The 18,276-nt window shown below is 30.2% G+C and overlaps 2 protein-coding genes across 7 annotated transcripts in view; both read right to left on the bottom strand.

Annotated features, from left to right (window-relative positions):
• The window catches only part of LOC130453298 (bestrophin-2), a 102,937-nt gene extending 97,678 nt beyond the window's left edge, over nt 1-5,259 (bottom strand). The window contains exon 1 of the mRNA XM_056792955.1: nt 5,013-5,259. Coding sequence (XP_056648933.1) covers nt 5,013-5,083 — 71 coding nt within the window. The 5' untranslated portion in view covers nt 5,084-5,259. The remainder of the gene's footprint in view (nt 1-5,012) is intronic.
• Nucleotides 5,260-9,127: 3,868 nt separating this feature from the next.
• The window catches only part of LOC130452784 (L-lactate dehydrogenase), a 31,983-nt gene continuing 22,834 nt past the window's right edge, over nt 9,128-18,276 (bottom strand). For 3 of the 6 annotated variants that reach the window (XM_056792223.1, XM_056792220.1, XM_056792222.1), the window contains exon 6: nt 9,128-11,991. In XM_056792223.1, the coding sequence (XP_056648201.1) occupies nt 11,827-11,991 (165 nt within the window). In that variant the 3' untranslated portion in view covers nt 9,128-11,826. Of the gene's footprint in view, nt 11,992-13,800; nt 16,579-18,276 lie in introns of those variants that run through there. The other 3 variants (XM_056792225.1, XM_056792221.1, XM_056792224.1) reach the window with 1 other exon arrangement.

Below are 18,276 nucleotides of genomic sequence, written 5' to 3'. Positions count from 1 at the left end.
ACGCTTCATGATTTTTACCTAATATGTTCGTAGGTTAAGTTGGTCATCGAAAATTTATTTATTTCGGAAGTTTAGCTGTTCCGTATTGTGTGAAACCTTGAGACGGACTTATAATATGAGTGTTTTTGATATACAGCATAGGTGAGACAAACCCCTCAGACTGAGTAGCAAAGAAACTGCAGCTAAGCAAGGGGAAGGCAAATACTCTGGTTGACCTAAAACCTGGCCATGCAGAAGTCGGCTATCACAGATATAATACAGGTTTTGTGAAAGTCAAGCTCTCATTAACAGAAGGAAAGTATTGGTACTTGATCTCGTGGAAGAGCCTTGCCTCAAAGCCAGCGATGCAAGGGAAATACTCCAATTTTGGAGAGCCTCCATGAGCTGCAGACAATTAGTGCGGACAAGCCCACTTCATAATATTATTCATAGTTTACATACCCATGTCGTTCAGGTGAATTTTGATGTTATCTAAGATAATCGTGTATAATGACTTAGTAATTGAATTGAAATTAGTACCCAAAGTATTAAGAATTCACCCTCATATGTTTATTGTTGACAACATAAATTAGAAGGTCATTCCTTACGGAAACTGTTCTTTTCCCATATTTTGCATTTATATGGAATTCATCCGATTAGATGAAGGATTTTTTATATTACATAACCTATTTTTTCAGAAACCATTATGCAAAAAATACGATTTTTGCGAACTATCCTTTCATTTATATTCTAAGAGCAATAAAGTGTAATATTATCCGAAATTATCTAGCAGATATAATAATAGTATATCGAAAACATTAAAATGGCGTCAGTAATAATTATTCGAAGTAATTGATTTTTCACTTAATAGTTTCAGTTATTCATATTCTTCACTATTTTATAAATGATACGTCTCCGAAGTCAACTTTTATAAAGTTAGTGACAAAGTACAGAAAAGGAAGTATAAGTACGAACTTATTGTTGTATCTAAATCACTATTTATTATTTAAAACTACACAAACAAATTTAGCTGCTGTTTAGTTCTGAATTTCAGATTTTAAATTTGAAAAAATATTCTATTAAACGTTTCAAGTAGAATATTGTCATGTGTCATGCATATAAACTCAATAAGATTCTAGTAAATTAGTTCCAACCCAAACTTGTTCTCTGTATACATAATTATTCTGAATTATATTTTAATACATTAATTATAGTTAATTGCTAAACAACATTAAATTAACATAAAATATCTCACAGGTGAAGGTAGAGTATTTTTCTGAACTTATTGTGTTCTAAATTCAATGGAAAACTACGATTTAGAAAAAAAGAAGTGATGTAAACATATTTATTTCTAATTACTTATTTATATCAAGGAAACAATTGATTGAAAACAATCGGATCGACTAGTCACTATTCCACATTATCTGATACGAGAGATACTCAAAAAGTGCGTGATATATTCTTCCACAACAATAGAGCTTCTGTTATATTTTCAAACATAACCTATATCATATCATAAAGGAGATCGAATAGAAAATATTTTGCTTAAGGGGTGGCTCAAAAATCAAAAAAATCTTGTCATCAAGGAAGATTATGATCACTCTCTTCTGGAATGTTTCTAAATTATTTTCTCAAGTGTGGTATATACCACTATGTGCGTTACTTTCAAACTTATGAGAGCTTCGAGGAATTATATTCCTGTCTTGCAATTAGTTATTTTTGTCACTTGTTGAAGATGAAGAACTTGAAGAAACACGGTTGCGTATTAGCTGATATCGCTGACGACAGAATTCTATAACGAAGGGATTTCAAATCTTGTCCACCGCTGTATTAAGTAATTCAATTGTTTGCCGAATTTTGTTCTGTATCCTTATTTTATGAATAGATCTCGAAATATACCTACTTGAGAGACTCCTTCAACAGCTCATGTTATTTTTTCGAATAAGGAGCTAAATGGAGAAGAGATAAGTAGATGTGAAAGAGGCCACAATTAATTCCACGGTCTTTACACAAAATAGATTAATTCTCTTGCACGTCAGCAATAGTTCCATGTTTCTGGGCTCATTTGATTGGGCATTCTATCTAAGATGAGTTATAGAAACCTTTAAAAAATAAGCCGATAATTCAATAATATTTTTGTATTTATTTTTTTTTGTTCTAGGATTTAGAGAAGATTATACGCAGGATTATTAGGACAAGAAAATCGATCATCATAATGAATTGATCATGGTTTGTTATTGATTTAGAGAATCTTCTATAGAGCTATCGTAACTAACAATACTTTCGTTTATAAAATTGGAAGTTTTGTACTACGTATTTCAGTTTAATGGATAGCTCCAATATGCATTAGATTGTAGTCCCCTCAAAAACTAAAATTAATAAACTCGAACAATATTCTCCACATTTTTTAATATTGTTGTAACGGCATTAAGTCGCGATTTTCTAACCACTTTTATTTCTATTCTGGGAGAAGAGAAGAGCTTTTTAGATACCAGGACTGTCCACATGTGAATGTAAATCCCTTCTGAAGTGGATTCTTCTGGTCTCTAATTTTCTCCAAAATTGACACACGTTCGGTGTACAAAATTCTTGTAATATATAACAAGTCAGGGAAAGTTTGTAATCAATCTTGGCTGGATCGTTGGAATTATACATTTATGTTTGTTATATTGGATTATTTCCCGATATTTCTGGTGCAATTTTGTATACTAATGTCTATCACATTCTTCAGACTACATGTCATTACAGGAAGAAACCACACCTCGTATACTTTTTATTTCGGAATTATACGGAATTGTTTCTTAAAAATGAATCGCGACTCTTCGTGTGGATTTCTATTATAATACGTTTTCAATTTATAGTCCATTCCATAAGTTTATTATCAATCCAACACTTTTTGACGCTATATTTAGCACATCGGCATGTTGGTAGCTGCTGACTCTTGCAAACCTTTGTTGTTATTTTTTGTGACAAAAATCAAATGCAATTCAATGTTATTATTTTTACATAATTCAAAAGAGAATTTGTATAACAATAATATTAAAAAAAAGTGATGTACCTCTTTCGACGTTAATGAAACATTAAACAAAATTGACATTTCAGTACATGTCTACTGAAAGGATATTTTTGACAGAAAATACTGGGTTGTCATGTGAGAGGAGCGGAGCAATCCAGAGCGGCGTTCCAGCACAGCAATATAGCTGAACATCTACTGTGAGTACTCATTGACAGAAAGTCATGTCTCATATATTTTGTGAGAATTAATTAGGAATAGCTAATTTCAGCAACGCAGCGATGATCTTTTACCTTACGGATCCGTGTAGCACGAGACATATTTGGTGGTGACTCTTGCTTTTGAGCATATTTTAATTACATCATCAATAATTGTGCTCCTTGTATTGAAAATAGCAGTATATATTACAGTCACCTGGCAGAAAGTTTCTAATAATAGAATCATTTTTCACTTGCTCTAAAACTACAAGAACAAATGTTGTTCTTACAATCACTCGAATTAGCTGAAAGGCATCTCAAGTAAGTTTTAAGAAACTGCACTTCCGCTCCTGACTGTACCAAATATATACTGCAGAACTTAACATGAAAAAAATATCTCCACAATGGATACTACGAAGGTTAAAAGCGCAAAAATCCAAACTCAAATAAAAACTTTCAGTCGTATTTAAAGTCAATATAGGTGGGCAAGATAAAATAAATGTTTGAGTCATGGATCCATAACTACTATAATGAGATAAAAATACAGAAAGAGCAGTGAAAACATCGAAAAATTCAAGAAAACACTTTCAGCAAGGAATGTCATGAAAGCAATATTTTTGGATGCTGATCATAGTGAATTACCTGTAAAAGCGAGCCATAATGACATGTTTCTATCAAGTTTAAAAATTGCATGAAAGGAAAATGCCTCGCAGGAGTTGATCGAAAGTGTTCTCATCCAGTAATACTCGTAGACGCAATTGTTACAACAGGCTTCGAATTAGTTGGGTATCCGTCATATTTTCCAGATTAAGACCTCAGCGATTACCGGCTATTTCCAAAACTTGCGTGGTAAACGAATTCCATAGAATAATAAAGATATGTAGGAGGAAAATCACTGGTTTATAAAGGACGAACAATCATTTTTCCAAGGCGCATCAACACTAATATGTTTTCAGTTGAGATTTAGCTCAAATAATGATGTTTCTGGACAAATCATGGGTAATCATAAAAAACAAAAGTTTTGCATATGAAGATACATCAACTAATTATCTTTATTTGGAATTGAAATCTTCTCGTGAACACTAATGCTTAAAACAGAAATTTGCTGACAGTATTCAACTAATTTGAAAAACTTACCAACAATACATTTACGAAGCATAGTAACTAATTAATTTTGCATTCTTCATAATGAACTTTAACTCTTATACTTCATTGGAACTAATTTATTGAAAAAAATACGATTATATGCAAACGGAGCTAGACTAAATGTATAACCCTGTACATTTGAATTTCTGTTTGAAAAATAGGCAGCGGATTAAAATCGACGTTAATAAAGGCGATCAACTTGTGTACAGAACGTGATGTTTTAAAATATTCTTGGCAGCTGCTTAGCAAGATAACAAAAGAAATTAGATTATTTGGAATCGATTATGTAGTTTTAAAAACTTTTTCGTGAGAAAGTGTCATAATAGGTATTTTTAGTTAGAATATACTCATTGATTATATCGGCTTAAGAAATAGAAATATGAATTATGATTTTTAAAGTGTTTGATTATTAATCACTATATAAATATAAATACTTTTTATATTTTTATTCTCATATTTTTGTTTTTAAAATATACAATCATAACAGATCAACAATAATTTAGAAATCTAATAAAATAATTTAATTAAAAAAATATTAGTGCTCGAAACAGATTAAATATAAAAAAGAGAAATTTTCTGAATAATTCAAACAATGTTAACATAATTCACGTCTTATCGCTTCTAATGATCTACTTTTCTAAACAATTCGTGCAATGCTTATCAACAATGAAACTTACATTCCTAGTACTTTCCAAAAACATCCAAAAGTACTACCGTTGGGGACGCGCCCCGTATAAGTGACAGTCATCTTAGTTTTATCACAATGGGCTTCAGCCCTTCACCACTTCACCACTCCACTAACACCATAAAACTATAAAATATATAGTACCGTGAATATATTCGAGCTACATCAATATGGTACTGTGGGACCGACAACACAGACTGACCAGCGAGTTGTTAACAATCAACAGTGTAGGTGAATACAGGTGTTTAAGGTGCATAGTGGGGTAATGGTAGGTGCATAGTGGTACCATTTTAGTATTAAATTTATTAATGTTTGTTTCACGTATCCAGGAAGTACGAATTGAAACATATGTTTTCAGATTAAACTGGAACATTCGAAATGTTCGGATTTCCTTTTACAGGGTAGATTGAAATACCTACCCACTTAATAATGAAGTTTTGGAATGTAGTCTTTAGAGATGTGAATTTAGTATTTACCGGAATTTTATCGCTATTCTTCCTCATATTTTGGTCTCTCACGTCACACTGGTTTAAGAATAGTTCATATGTATCTGCTTGTATAAAATGTAATGTTCTAAATCTTCTTGAGTGTTTATAACAGGTTTTCATTCCTTCAGAATGCGAATCAAAATAACTTTATTTCGATTTATTGTGGTTATAACAAAAATTCAAATGTTACCTTTAGATTATTGTAGTTCCTACAATATCAATTGCAAATTATAAAAACTGGATCGAAACCCTTGCCGACAATTTTTTTGATCTACCATAGGCGCAGATACCTCATTTTATGATTTCATTATTTTTATAAACACTTTTATAAATATGTATATCTTATGTGAGAAAGTATACGTTAAAAGTCAATCGAATCATTATAAATTGGATGGAATACGCTGTTATTTAAACAGATGCAATTAATTGTAGTCCCACTTGAAAAAAAAAATATTATTAGACTTCGTTAACTTGCTACAACTGAATATTGAATTATAATACGTAAATACACGAGTAAAATGTACCTGCCTGTAAGGACGTTTGGTTTAAACAGAGTGACAGACATGAACTGTAACAAGGGCTGTACCTCATTCGTTTTGTGAATAGCAGCCCCTTTCGTGACTACTCGATAAAAGCAAAATTTATTCACTCAAGTAATACTTATTATCATTGCTAAATATTTTCCTTTTTTAAACATTCGGATATATTTAAAATAACTTGTTGCGTTGGTACGAGTATATCTAAATCTTCATTTTTATATTCATACCTGTCTTTATTCGTCTTTTCGAGAGCTTCGGCCAATAGAAATGCATTTATGTTTACGATTCGAAGTTTTCATTGGTAAACAGTGGAGATGATGAGTCCACGTGGACTGACGGTTTGTTAGATGTTTCTCGCATTTTATACGAGTAGTAAATATTGATTGATCCTCGCATGTCTGTCTTCTGTAATTGATATTGGAAGAACTATACATCTAACTCTTAGAGTAAATAGTAAAATAAAAAAGTAGAATACCGACCAAAAACAAGCGCGAGACCAAATTGTTCACATTCCAAAAATGTACACTTCGTTTGGATTATTGTGTATTTGGTATTTATCTATGAAAAAAATTGTATAAATTTGAAAAAAAAAAGTTTTATATCATTTAAAAAAATAAAATTGTTATTATGATGAAAAACTCCTCGTTTTTACAAAAAAATTCAATTCAAATTAATTATAAGAAAAAACAATTATTTACTCATAACATTTTTCGGAAAACAACAACATAATTAGTATATTTAAGAATCGTTGATTTTAATAGTAACTATTTATTGTACGATTATTGCAGAAGTTTAGTTCTATTTAAATTTGATGCATTTTTTTTACTACGAAGAAATTCCACAATAAACAATTATTGTATACATTTTTTTCATGTCTGACTGATAAACAACCATAAACAATCCGAATTTTTGTCTAAAAAATTAACTAATTACGTTTAAATTAAAAGTCAACCAAGTTAGATATAGTTTGGATAAACATTCAGTTATGGTTTAATCAACGAATAGAGGTAAAAATGAGGGTAGATTAGAAAAAATTAATGATAATTTGTACAATTTAAGTAATACAGAAGAAAATAGTTCTCATAGTTTGAGAAAATTTTATTTTAATTTTTATTCTGTTGCCTGTGTGATATTTATGAAATAAAAAAAATTAAGCGTTTTTTTATTACTTACTTAATTGCCTTACAGTTAGCTGGAAACGCCCTTGGCAATAACCTTAAGTTTACAGTTCTCTTAGTTATCTTGTTAACACTTTTCCTCAATCTTTCTCCAATGATTAGTAGCTCAAATTTGACCATTCCTAAGTGCCTGTTCAACCATGGTACAATCAAATAAATATTTTCCATTGCCTCCTCAACTAGACAATTTACTAACTGTACTATTATGACATATATATGACATTATTCACTCAGTGAAATGATAATTTGTAATGTGGCGGTCGGCCCCATAGCGGAATGTACTTCTGTATACAGCTAGTGCCTAGGCTTCAATAAAAGCTGATCGTAGCACCTCGTACCAAGCAACTTTATCTTTGTGAACTAACGTTGCTTTGCCTAACAAGTTCAAAGATAAAACGTTGAGATTATTATCATAATTTGCGTTCGATAAGGTCATGATGTTGCCAAAAATAAAAATTGATAGATCTTGGATTTAACACTTCTAGTGCTCAAAGTAATCATCTATTGTTCGTTTATAAGAGCAGCTATTCACCCAAAAATTTATCTTGTCCAAGTTATTATTTTCGTATGTCTTGAATTATCTTATTTATTTGAAATTCGACCTTTCAGCTTAATATTTTTATAAACATCATACTCGTGCCATTCTACCCAAAATAACTATAACTAAAAATCGCATTTCATTTCTGCATTTAAACATTTCAATCTTACGCAATTGATGAAATCAATTGTAGTTATTTATTATCTACATACATAATTATAAAATGCACAATATCTTGTTTGCCGACATTTGTTGATATTCATAAAGCAAGTTCGAATTTAGAAAATGTTAATTGTTCACGTTCCTTCGTATTTCAACAATTATTCAGTGACTGTTCATATTAGCGATAATAATTTGATATGAAAACCAAGAAAATTTAGGAAACGTTGTTATGTAGGGACAAAAACAATGAAGTGTTTAACACTGATAGTGAATACACTATTCACTATTACCACTACACCAGCATTCACATTTATACAGTCTGGCGCGTGTTTCGATAACATGATATAATTGTGAATTCCACGTTACTTTAAAATACATAAAAGCATATCAACTACAGATACGAAAGGGTATGGTTATTATTTTTGACATAATCTAGAAATGTGTGATTCATGTGCTGTTCTGATCCTTATACTTTTTCAGGCGTCGTATTGAGACACCTCTCATTTCTTATATTTCTTTGTGTCTCTTAATTGTACTTCCATTTACTCCAGAGTTTTCCCTCTATCTGGTATATTCATTTTTTTCTATATCTCCCTGTCTTTCATTGCGTTATTTATTTCCAGTATTTCCTCTCATTATACTCCCATACCCATTTAATTGTTTCCTTCTCTCTTACTGTTTTATTAATTATTTATCTTTGTCTCGTCATTCCTCATATATTCTTTAAGATTCTGTCCTAATTGTCTTATAATATTTCATTATGACTACTTCAATTTTAATTTCCTTCTAGCAAACATTGTACTATTGGTATAATTATTACATTATTATCTGTTTATTTGTGATCCAGGTTCGTTCAATTTAATTGATAGTATAATCTTGTTGGTTTCTTGGCTCTGTTTATTTGTGCCCAGAAATTCATATGTCGATACTCCTTCTAATTTGTTTTGTGTTTGATTCCTCTACTTTTCAATCATTTTCGTTACTTTCATCATAACTTGCGTTTTAAGAGTGTTTATATTTTTGGTCCTACTCCTTCCAATCGATATAAATTATTTTTTGTTCTATTTCTTTTCTCATCCAAAGTTCATCTGCGTTTCTTGGTTTTATCTGTATCTGTTGTTCCAAGAAAGAAAACCGATACATAGACGACAATAAGATTCTATTTGTATATTTTGAGGAGATTTTGTACAAAATAAATACAATAGTGTCCAATATTTATTATTTGTTAGCATAATATAATTATTTTCAAAAATATAAAATTATAATCGGTATTATTCACTTGAATCTGTACAATTTATTTAGATATATAATAAAAATATTACACACTAAGAAAGTATAATAAAAATAATAAATAAAAATTGAATGGAACAAATCGCAGTTCTTGAAAAATGTATTTATGAAACTTGAGAGAGAGAGTGACTTAAATATTAACATTATTAGTATTATTGGAAATGAAGTAAAATTTTTTATAAGAACTTTTATTCATAATTGGCGCCATACACAAAATAAAGTTATAATAATAATAGAACTATATGGTTAGTGGATTCATTCCCTGTAGATTTTTGGCTACTGAAAGTGATAATTTGATGAAAATAAGTAGAATTGAAAGAATAAATCGTATTAATGGAATATGCAATAAAATGTACTAAGAGAATACCACATAATTGAAAAATGCATAATACTGTAGTGTGGTACCCTGTTTAAAAAAATACAAAAATTATATATTATTGAATTAATTCGAAGAACAAAAATTGTTGCTTCTCATCAACGAGGTAAAATAATGGAGCTTTTTCAATAAATATATTTAAATAAATATTTTCTTAACATGCCAATCGGCTTGTTATATTATTTGTCAAATATCTCTCGTATTCAAAAATTAGTATGCCGATGCCATTTCAGTCGTACAATCACTAATAAAAATTATTTTTTATGTATCAGCTTCAACAGCAACAAAATAATAAAATTTAATTGTTTCAATCAACTTTTGATAACGTAGCAGATTGATTCTGTTAATTTAATCAACGTTCTAGTTATATAAGTTGTTCACAGTTTTTAGTCCAATTTTTTTAAGATTTTTAAGTTTTGTTCGTAAAAAACTGGCTTTCAATTTAATATTATTCGTTCACCCCATCTGATTCTAAGCTACATATAGTTTATTTGACGCTAAAGGAGAAATTTTCGCAATTGAAAGAGGACAAATCGATTTATTATGTTCCAAATTCATTTTTGTTAGGAATCCTATTTAAAATGTAATTAGACATTTTTATACTAGTTAAAATTTAATCTTAGCTTAGTCACAATTTCTACTATTTAATTGTTAAGACCGTAGGGCGTAGAGGTTAACTTGTCGTTATAGAAGCAAACGTATATGGAATTCTTGCGTGTATTTACACCATGCGCCAGTTTCGATCTTGTGATCATTGGACAAAAACCACGCGCTTATAGTTGTTTCAACTAGGTAAAAACGTACAATGATGGAAAATCTTCGTGGTGTACTAAATATAAGAAAAAAACGAAATGCCATAAAGTTGGTTCATTCTGTACTTATTCCAGACTCAATAAAGTTTTCTGGTTTTTTCTTTTTTTTTTTTCATTTGAAAAAAATAAATTTTTTCACTTCGTCTAAACAAGTTTTCTTTACTTTCTTAATTTATAGTAAGGTACCTGGGTCGAATATGGCCAGCCGATCATTATGGCCAATTGCCAGTATTGCTGTGGCCAAATCCCATTTTAAACTAAACGCAGCAGTAATTGTTAGCGGTGGAGGCTTGTATCCAACAGCATACGCGACTCCCCTGCCGCGAAGTAGATATTCGCACATGATTCATGGGACCGAAAAGCGTTACGGTGCCGACAATATTCATTTTCTCTCCCGTTCGAGACACTTTATCTGTACTGCGCATGCTTGATAATGTCAAAATCAAATCATAATCCATTATATTGGCTCAAGTAGGTGAAAGAACCTGAACTTTAAACGGGTCATTAATTCACCGATGACAATACAAAGAATAAGTTAGAAGCAGGAAGAAAAATTGTGCATATAATTAACAAGAATAACTATATTTTACAAAGGGTAACAATATTACAAGTACAACTACCACGGGAAGTACAACTATCTCTCTGTGTTATAGGTTCTCAACTTTGAAGTAGTCGGATTGAATATTTATTAGATTATTGGGATTATTGGAAATATACTCTTTAATACATAATTCATTGAACATTAGAAAGGATCGTGGCAGCGAATTTTACCATAGATGTTTAGTTATAAAATCTCATTGTGTTGTTTTACATACATAAGGATAATCTTTCGAAATTGCTGTCCCCTAAACTAATTCAAAGGAATAGTAGTTAGTTTGTTATGGAATTTTGTCTGAAGGACTAGAATATCAACTTTCTAATATCAGCAATTCATAATCAAAGAAGACAAAACTTTTATATAAATATATCCTGCATGGTGAAGCAAGGAAATAACCTTTACTTTCCACTAAATTACATAGTTTATCAGTTATAAATAAATGTATGACTAGTGACAGGCTGTGAATCATGGATTAATATTCACATCAACTACAAATTTTTTGAGAGTAATTTGAACTTAGACTTAGAATCATATTTAAAAAAAAAACATAAAGCAGTAATTGTCATCAAAAGCATATAAAAATTGATACAGAAAAAATTAGAGTGTTTCAAATATATAGAACAGAAAATATTCTGCAATGAATCAACGTATAAAAAAATTTAAAATTTATAGAAACTAACAAGTAATATAATTAATCATTTTGTTATCAATAGTAGCGTAATTCAAAATAAGCTATGAAATATGTTCCATAGAAGTCTTCTCTAATCTAACATTTACATACACATTTAAAAATTAATAACCATTCAACTTGTGTTACGTATATAATTATAATTTTAAGTCAGCTTGTACGGCAGCCATCGTTTTGGCAGATTTTTGTAAAGATGCCTGTTCATCCGGGTTTAGTGTTTGTTTAACAATGCTAACCACGCCAGTATCTCCCAATATTGCAGGCAATGAAAGATACACTTCTTCTGTAATTCCATGATGTCCCTGTGAGAAAATAGCTTGTTAGTGATGTTGTTAAAAAATATCGATAATTTGGTATACTGAACCAGTTTTTCTCGAAAGCAAATGATAGCTACATGATGTAGGTACTGTATTGGGTTATATATGAATGGGAGAGAGAAAGAAGGGAAGATCACGGACAATGCAATTCCAAATGTACTCTAAAGCAATAACGGGAGAAATGATAAAGTAGTAGTGTTGGAAGGTATTTTTACAAAATTTAATAAACTTTTTACTAAAATTGAATAGTCGTATAACATAGGAACATCTAACCTCAAATTGAAATATAATTGTGTATCAGGTGTTGGCGAGCGATTTAAGGGGCATCCCAAAAAGCACTCACAACAATCACGACACGATCACGATCCTTTCCAAGAGATTATGTTACAATTTGTAAGTCGTTGATTTTTTTAGTGGAGTGCCTAAGTAATTTACATAAATAAAATCAAAATGCGTCACAAAAATGTAAGTACTTGTTTGTCGTGATTTTAATGGAGTTATCCTGATTGATCGTAAATAAAATACCCTTATTCAATATAAATATAGTTTATCTTACTATTCTCTACCATGTATTAATCCGGCGAAGATTGCAACCTTTGATGTACGATTGAAATACCCGGAATCATTTTGATGTTTGTTTTATTATAGAAGGCGGCTTATTTACATTGTTTCTTTTGAATAATTTCTAAGAAGGCCTATTTATTTATTTGTTTTATTTCTTCTTTTTCAGAATTCTTTTGGGATATATAAGGAGTTTTCCAGCACAGTTTAGTTAGTTTATAATAAAAAGTCGTAGTGCACAGACCAAAACAAAAAGTAATCGAATAATTTAAATAAATTATTTAAGTTAGTTAAGTGATAGTGTTAAGTGAATTATATAAATTAATTAAGTGTATTGTAAGGTATTTAAATAAACTAAGAACGTAAGAGATAGTGTTTATTAATTCACCCCACGAATAGAAATCGTATAAATAAATAAGAAAAATATTACAATAATTCGAATTATATTCGATATATATCGAATTATTCTGTTACAAGTACTACACTCGACCATTTGAAGAAAAAAGAAAGTGCCAATAAACATTTAGCTAAATATAATCAACCGGAAAACTGGGGATAACGTTACAATAATTTCCATAAAGCTTAAAATTGGTGTACATGTTAGAAATATTATAAATTAACCGATTCTCCTTGTGTAAAAAGCTCTAGTAATAGTGAAAATTCGCAAAAATAGACTTTTTTGCTTTTTTTTCAACTATACAATTTTATGGTGAAAATAGACAAGAAACCATACAATTCTCTACTAAAAATATCTAGAAACTTTTTTTGACAATCGTCAGAACTAAAAAAAATAATATCAATTAACTACGGTATTCTGGATTCAATTTATTATCCAGCCATATTTAAAATTATTAATATACTTAGAATATATGCTGTTGAGCAGAAGCAGCAATAGGAGAAAAACTAATAATTTATTGTAATTGTTTTTCTGTAAACTAATTTTCCTTTACCAAGTGATTTAATACTTTTCGAAATATTGGACGATCTTGACTTTACCATATTTCCATAAAGTCTGTTGAAATCACAGCCAGTTTCTCAGTTTTCTGAAAAGCGGTTGTTACCTACTGGCTTGTAATTTTTTTGAAAGTGGTTGGTTAATTTTTTGTAAAACTATTTTTTCTAAATAACCAACTAAATAATGAACTTGGCTTTTTTGTATATTGTCATAGTGAAAGCATGATTTGAAATTTCATATGAGCGATAATGTATATGGTTAATTGATGAATAACAACATAAAATTCAGAAACTTTATTTTCAAAGATAAAGTAATAAATAATTAAAGTATAAAAATAAATAATACTTGGGTGTTCTTGTAAATGTGTAGCAATTTATCTACTACGAAAGAATTTCAATATTCCAAAATCTTTTCAGTCATGTACAGTACGCAATAAGTTAGATAAAATCAGTCAAATAATTCAACTTTGACAAATATTCTTATATATTCTAACTACTTAACAGTTACCCACATATCAACTTATTCATGACATATTGCAATTGTACTAAATTCAATAAAAATAATAGGGTACTTGCATGGTTTGAGAAAAAAATAGTTTTGGATAATTTATATACAACTTTTATTATATATTTTTTCTCAAATCAAAAATTTTGTAAGTAGTTTAAATATTTCAGTAATGTCGCCATCTTGCATGACGTCATAGGTATAAAATAAACATTGAACATATGATACAAAGTAAATACGACAGTTATTTCCTCCGTTATTCTAAAATAAGCGTTATTATTAAACTCTTAATAATCTGAAAACTGGTATATGAATCGTGTTTTGTGCAAGGATGTACCACGACTAAGACCCCTGATAAAGTTTTCTTATGACACCAAAAAATTCGAATATACTATAAAAATGGTTTGAAAGTGTTGATCGTTTTGAAGATCCTGCGAGATGTAATTATTTTTGTTGTCATGATCTTTTTGATTTGAGTGAGATTAAAATTTAACTCGCATAATTAAGTTAATTATGCTTTTAATTTCTAACCAGATTAACCTTTAGAAGGTTTATTCACTTTATTCTTATATATAGGAAAATGTTTTATGTATACATAACTAATAAATAAAAACTGTATTATAACAGCACACGCTACGTTGCCTGCAACGATAACCTCGTTATCATCGAGCAGACAACTGCTCAGTGTTTTTATTAAACCTATTTCGTCCTAACTGAAAACTAATGAGAATCGTTTTTTTATGTAGTTAAAAATTTTTGAAATTTTTGCGATTTTCAATTAAATATTTTACTTTCTGATATCATTTCATATCAAGAACTATAAAATAACCAAAAAAATAAATACTTTTTAAAAATGCAAGTACTCTATTTTATATTATATTAAAAAGCAAGCCCACATGAATATATATGTATCATTTGCCAATTATGTTAGTATTTTTATATGAATAACTAAATACAAATTGTATCTACTTAACAAAAACCTGAATCATGTATTAGTTACGAGCCGTTCTTTCAGACATACAGTTAAACTTTGTTAATAACTGTTTTACAATGACAAAACAAGTACGTTAATCAGATTATTCATTTCAAAAGTTATAGTACGGCAGCGTTTCCTATGTTTTTTGATGCGTAGAATCGATTTTTCGAGATTTGTTTTAAAAATCTATGAAAAAAAGATCTCATTCTAAAGCTTAAACTTCAATGTTTAAAATAAGCTACTTTAAAACTTTCTGTCATGTAAGAACCAAATAATGACCGACCGACTTTTTCATATCTCTTTGTTTAAGAGTTATTGCTTTATAAACAATATAAGCAATTAAATTGTTTATAACAAATTATTCGAACAGATTTGAGATGGGAAAATCTCGAAAACTGAAAGGAGTATGAAACGGCTACGGAACTCCTCCCGTAGCTGCCGTACAATAGGAGTATTAATAGTGCTTTTCAATAGGTTAGAAGTTACAGTTTCTCAATTCCGATATGTAAATGACAAAAATTAGTATGCCTTATGACCTAAATACAGTATGTATTTCAAGGTAAATAGCGGTTTCAAACGCTCAATCATATTCATTAAATTGAATCTGAAGATACAAATGATACCAAAATAGTATAAAACAACTCATACTAAGTTTTGTTTGTTTGTACTAGTGAACATGAACACCTAATGTTTGTCTTTCTATCCGTTAAAAAGCACTACTAGCAAAAATAACGACTAGGCAACAGAAAGCTTTTTACTGTTTTACAGTTTACACCTATGAAATCTGTAGTTACTGTGAAATATGCGTTCGGTTGTGATCTTCCAAGAGATAATAAGAAACGTAAATGGTATTATCAGCTTGTAAAGGAAATTAGACGGAGCTACCAAAAGTTGTAGATAGAAAATTGAGCGAGTACAAGAGTCGCCCAAATATCTGTTCGAAAGGTTAGTCGTTGATTAGGATTACCCTTAACAACTCTTTGAAGAGTTCTAAGGAGCCGCTGACATCTACGTTCTTATCGACCTTTAACCTTAAGGGATATGTCATAATTGACCACAAGAGACCTAACTTTGCACGTCCACCCCGATGTAGCGTTTGCTGAAACAAATACTCCAGAAATGCTGGTCAATGTTTAGGAAGAGCTCATTTATTGTATTTACGTGTGCTTTATAATAAATGGTCCTCACATTAGGCTTTCATGTAAAACTGTTCGAACTTTAATTTGTTGTCTCATTCCAAACAAACTTCACTTTAATTAATAAAATAAACTGTAAAATATCTGTACCTATTTTGAAACACTCGGTATACTATGAATTAGTTACAATATAAATATTTTTATCAATACACCATCCCTGAGACATTTAAATAGGAGATCAAGCATTATAATATATCTTATGACTTATATTTTAATCAAAATTTAATACTCTTCTGTATTTCTTCCATTAACTTTGCTGATTTCTGGAGAGCTTTCACTTCATCTTCGTTAAGGTTTTGATCTATAATTTGTAGAACACCATTTGAGTTCAGTGTTGTTGGCAAGGAGAGGAATACTTCAGATGTTATACCGTGAAATCCCTAAATAGAAATAGAGTTATTTCATTCTAATTATTATCATTAAATTATACAATTATGAAGAAATAATAATTAAGATACAGTAAAAATAAATATGGCACAGCATAATATTCTTATAAATTTCATACACTACTCAATACTTACTGTTCAATCTTTTATTATGTTGTGTAGGACTTTCAAGAAATATTTATATACTTTTGAGTAGTCACTGTATATTTTTCACTAAGTGCCGATTCCACTTGTTTTCCAAATCATAATTATGCATTTTAACAAATTGAGTTCTTCTCTTAGATTTAGTAATATACTCAGTAACAAAAAAATTTTACATCCAGAAAAAATAATTTATCAACTTTTACTTTTGCTAATAGGTATTACATAAACTTGTACCAAGGAAAAAATTAACGCAAATTAAACTTTGTAAATTGAATGTGTCTAAGTCTAAGGTAAGTGGTACAAATTGGACAATCTTCTCCATATCGTATTCCACACATGTTCAATGTTCAACTTCTTGGATAAAAACTCCATAGTACGGTGTGCAATATGTGTAAGTACGTTGATTGGATGAAAAAGGACTTGTGGACGCCCATTGGGCTAGGGCAGTAAAGTTGTTTGTTAAACTTTAGCAACGTAACGACCAGCTGCCATACCATCTGACAAATACTAGTAGTGATCGGCTACGATAAGCAATAGCCCACCCAACAACAGTACTGCACTGCAAACCTAACATCACGCCGCTCTCCACGGCGAGTTACTCTTAAACTTTGAGGACAGTTATTCGTAGTAAGAGAACGGTAATATAGTGTACGCGTAGGTCTAATCCTCCATCAGCAATTTGTAATAGCGAGAAGTCTGGCAGATGTAGTTGCCTGGAGCTCCTACCCTGACACCTCGGTTCATCACTTGGTCTTCTTTGGATTTCTTATACTATCTTCTGTCCACATACCCACGTAAATCATTGTAGTACAGTTAACACGAAATTGAAGCAAATGTGACACTTATTCCGGCAATTCCGGTCATTATTCTGCTCTAATATCATTTATTTAGATTCAACTTTGTTAGTTGCCTTGTGAAGAAATGAATCATTTTCCGAACTGAAAACTGACGTTATGTAGCACATTATATTACAGTAGTACGCTTCGAAAAATAAGATCCTGGGCAGATAGGTATACAATATTCAATATTCAAATTTGAAACACATACAACAACCTCTTATGTTAATTCAGTTAATTTTTCCATGTTATTTTATTCTTATTGAGCAGTTTGTTTGTTGTTTTGCCCATCCATTCGGATTTTACACTTAATTTTAATAGCAACTTAATATTTTTGAATTCTTGAAATTACAAAAATAAACAAACATCCGTAACCTATCAATTGGGCTGCTTATAAAAATTACAAATGTGTGGAAATTCAAGTCAATGAATTAGTTATTCTTCACACATTACAAGCAATACCATCAATTTGAGTTGGGTACAAAATATACAGTGAGTTTTATGTATGGAACGCCTCAATTATCTGGGAAACGGCTTGTACGATTTTTATAAATTTTTGTTTACAAGGGTCTTGTGATACGGCCGGTATTATGGTGGTATCTACATTGTTGTCATGTACATTGAATTTATTATAACGAAAATGTTAAATACGGATGTATGTGAAATATCAAGTTCACTGGATATTTGTCTAGTACTCTAGTGTAGATCGTCT

Source organism: Diorhabda sublineata, chromosome 2, assembly GCF_026230105.1.
Source record: "Diorhabda sublineata isolate icDioSubl1.1 chromosome 2, icDioSubl1.1, whole genome shotgun sequence".
NCBI classification, from domain to species: domain Eukaryota; kingdom Metazoa; phylum Arthropoda; class Insecta; order Coleoptera; family Chrysomelidae; genus Diorhabda; species Diorhabda sublineata.
The sequence above is the reverse complement of the archived record's forward strand: the minus strand, read 5'-3'. Positions and strand labels throughout refer to the sequence as shown.